Source organism: Cucumis melo, chromosome 10, assembly GCF_025177605.1.
Source record: "Cucumis melo cultivar AY chromosome 10, USDA_Cmelo_AY_1.0, whole genome shotgun sequence".
In the NCBI taxonomy this organism is placed as follows: Eukaryota; Viridiplantae; Streptophyta; class Magnoliopsida; order Cucurbitales; family Cucurbitaceae; genus Cucumis; species Cucumis melo.
In genome coordinates, this window is record NC_066866.1 from 16,759,568 (window position 1) to 16,762,510 (window position 2,943).

At 34.4% G+C, this 2,943-nt stretch overlaps 1 protein-coding gene across 1 annotated transcript; it reads left to right on the plus strand.

Annotated features, from left to right (window-relative positions):
• The first annotated feature begins 303 nt into the window (after positions 1 to 303).
• On the plus strand, positions 304 to 2,493 carry LOC127151111 (cleavage and polyadenylation specificity factor subunit 2-like). Its single transcript, XM_051090474.1, has 4 exons — positions 304 to 807; positions 1,748 to 1,958; positions 2,084 to 2,158; positions 2,308 to 2,493. Exons 2-4 carry the CDS (start codon positions 1,917 to 1,919, stop codon positions 2,425 to 2,427), a joined length of 237 nt encoding a protein of 78 aa, XP_050946431.1. The 5' UTR covers positions 304 to 807; positions 1,748 to 1,916; the 3' UTR covers positions 2,428 to 2,493.
• The last annotated feature ends 450 nt before the right edge of the window (positions 2,494 to 2,943 follow it).

Here is a 2,943-nt window from a genome sequence, read left to right on the forward strand (position 1 = left end):
TCAATCAATTTGTGTGTCAAACAAAGTCCACTAATTGCCATTACTTATAAGCAATTTGGCAAACATGATCATGACGTGGATTACATGGTCACTAAGGGTTAGTATTTTCAAAATATATGGCAAAGAAATTGGATGTGAAGGGGAGTTACACATAGCTATATGAACACTAGGGTCTGTTTGGGGTTAGGGTTAACACTGTGGGCTTAGGTTAGCCCAACCCTAACCCCCGTTTGGGCCAAAGATTATGGAAACTCTAGTTTTAGGGTTTCCATACTCTCCTTTCAATCCCTGTTACCGCTCCGTTCAATCCGTGTTTTCGCCCACCTTCAATCCGTATTTTCACCTCCTTTCAACCCGTGTTTCTACTCCTCTCAACCGGTGTTTTCGCCTCCCTTCTACCTTCCTTCGATTATAATATTCTCTCTATTATTCGTTATTTGCGCAAAAGTATGTGAAAACACTCTACAACGTTGGTATAGAAGGAATTTTACCGGGGGCGGCCTCTGTAATTATATGTTGACGAAGTTCTCGCGTTTGCCGTCTCAGGTGAACTGAGGAAAGCGAAAGAAGAAACTATGCATTACTGGGTGAAAGCTTGTCCCTTCGATTTCTCTAGAACTCTTCCTAAACCTCGCAGACATCCATCTCTTTCTCTCTCTACGAATTCTCTTCGATTTTTTTTTACAATCATTTTCATGGATTACTCCTGTGAAGTTTCAGTGGCCACTCCGCTGTTAACATCAGAAATTTGAAGATCTTCGTGTTTGGTGGCCTCGTCGAAAGTGATATCGCCGTTTTATGAGATCGGTACTTATGTCTTTTACTTTCTCATTTACAGAATTGTACTGCTCTACTACTTTCTTCATCGCTATGTATATAATTTTGGTCCGATAGTTCGCTGCATCATCATTTCCATAGTCTGATCGATCTTCTGTTTGTGTTTATTTTTAACATGGATTGGAGTTGAATTTTGAGTAGTAAACACGTTTCTTAATCCGCTTTTTATTATTTTAATTTTTCTTGATATTGTAAATCGATGTTACCGACTATGGAGTTAAATTATTATGAGACTAGTGTCTCTATTGTTTATGCCTCAAAACTTTTCTTTTATGGAGATTTATTCACTACAAATTTTGCGATAGCTGTAGAGATCGGTTAGGACGAAGATTTGATGTAAAGGATGTTGCTCATGTCAAGTTTGACAGTAAGTTGATCTTTGGTTAAATTTCTATTAAGGTTTATATTGTTCGGCTTAAGTCATACAAATGTGTATTTAATGTTACCGTCACCAATATATATAGATATATTCAGGTCCATCACTTTTTTCTTCAAATGCTTAATTTTGCTTTTGGTCGATCATCTTTCCTTCGATCAATATGATGATACAATCAAGTTATTTAAATCAATACTCGCCCACGTTGCTCCATTGAAGCTTGTATGGTGTTTTCTTACAAATGCACTTGTGTTATGCATGAATAAGCATGTGCCTTTATAAGTATAGATTGTTGTGCATGAATAAGCACGTGCCTATATAAGTATAGATTGCAGGAAGAAAGTTTTGTTCAACTAAGCTAAGTTGGTATGTTCTGAGAATTCTCTGAGTTGATCGGATTTTAAATTTCCTTATCCCATGTACTTGCCATAGTTTTTTGTTGTTTTAGTATACATGTTCTTGTTACAACAAAAATACTTTAATCAATAATTCAACTGGTTGATTTTACTTAGTTATTTACATTGTTATTTGAAGGTTTTGGTGCATTTGAAGATTGATTTTGGCTTGATCCTTATCCCATGTATTTGAAGGTTGATTTTGGCTCGATGCTGAAGTAGGGAAGACTAAGAATGGAACGTTATCTTTATTTCCTCTCTCAAAGGCTCTTGCGGCTCATAAATCTGTTCTTGTTGGTGATTTAAAAATGGCTAACTTCAAACAATTTCTTGCCAACAAGGGAATACAGGTACCTTTGCTTATGGACCTCTAGGAAAGAAAACAAATATCTCCTTTTGATATGTGTATGAACTAAAATCTGCAATTTAGTAAGAAAAGCGAACAATATTGCCGTCCTATATATATGCAATGCAGGTTGAATTTCCTAGGGGTGCTTTGAGATGTGGCGAGTATTTCACCCTACGCAAGGTTACAAATGCAAGTCAAAAGGTTAGAACTTCTTAGAAAAATGGAGGAAAATAACTAAATAAATTTGAATGTGACTCTTACTGTTGCTTATTGAATTTGAACCAAAAGAAATACATATTTGCTTTGCTTCTAAGCATAAACACTAAACATGGTACATTCAATTTATGCAGGGTGGTGGTTCTGGTACACAGCAAGTTGTCATTGAAGGGCCCTTATGTGAGGATTATTATAAAATTTCAGGATCTATTGTATTCACAATTTTATTTGTTATAATTGAGAAACCTTGTTGAACATGGAAGATATCATCCCATCAATTTGAATTGCCTAGTTGGAAATGTATTGATTTTTTTATCTTTCTCAAATGTGTTTTTGAGATATGTTTCAAAGATAAAATTAGACATAATAATTCCCCTCCTTTTCTTTTTTGTTGCTACCATAAGTTCGTTGGCTAGAGTTGGTTGCAGAAACAATGTCTTGCTACCATAAATTCTCGTCCTTGGAATTGAAATTTTTTTAAATTAAGCCAAACAGAAACAATTCGAATACAATGGCGTTAAAGTGCTAAGTAATTTAATTAATGAATATAATTATGGACGTATGTAGTAGACCACGTAATGAAATATGTTAAAAACAACCATAGGATGCTAGGTTTGTATTTGTAAAAAAATGTCTTAGAATAAAATTAGTACAATTTCTTAGCAAATTATTTTGAAATTGGTCGATTTAATAACATTAGACATAGAAGAAAACAATATAAAATTTCTTAGCAAATTATTTTGAAATTGGTCAATTTATTTACAATGTGA

Bases quoted from the DNA above. Each gene is read 5' to 3' on its own strand.
- LOC127151111 (XM_051090474.1), top strand. From the start codon at position 1,917: ATGGCTAACTTCAAACAATTTCTTGCCAACAAGGGAATACAG. The intron at 1,959-2,083 runs GTACCTTTGCTT...TATGCAATGCAG, and splicing joins TTGCCAACAAGGGAATACAG to GTTGAATTTCCTAGGGGTGC. The intron at 2,159-2,307 runs GTTAGAACTTCT...CAATTTATGCAG, and splicing joins TTACAAATGCAAGTCAAAAG to GGTGGTGGTTCTGGTACACA.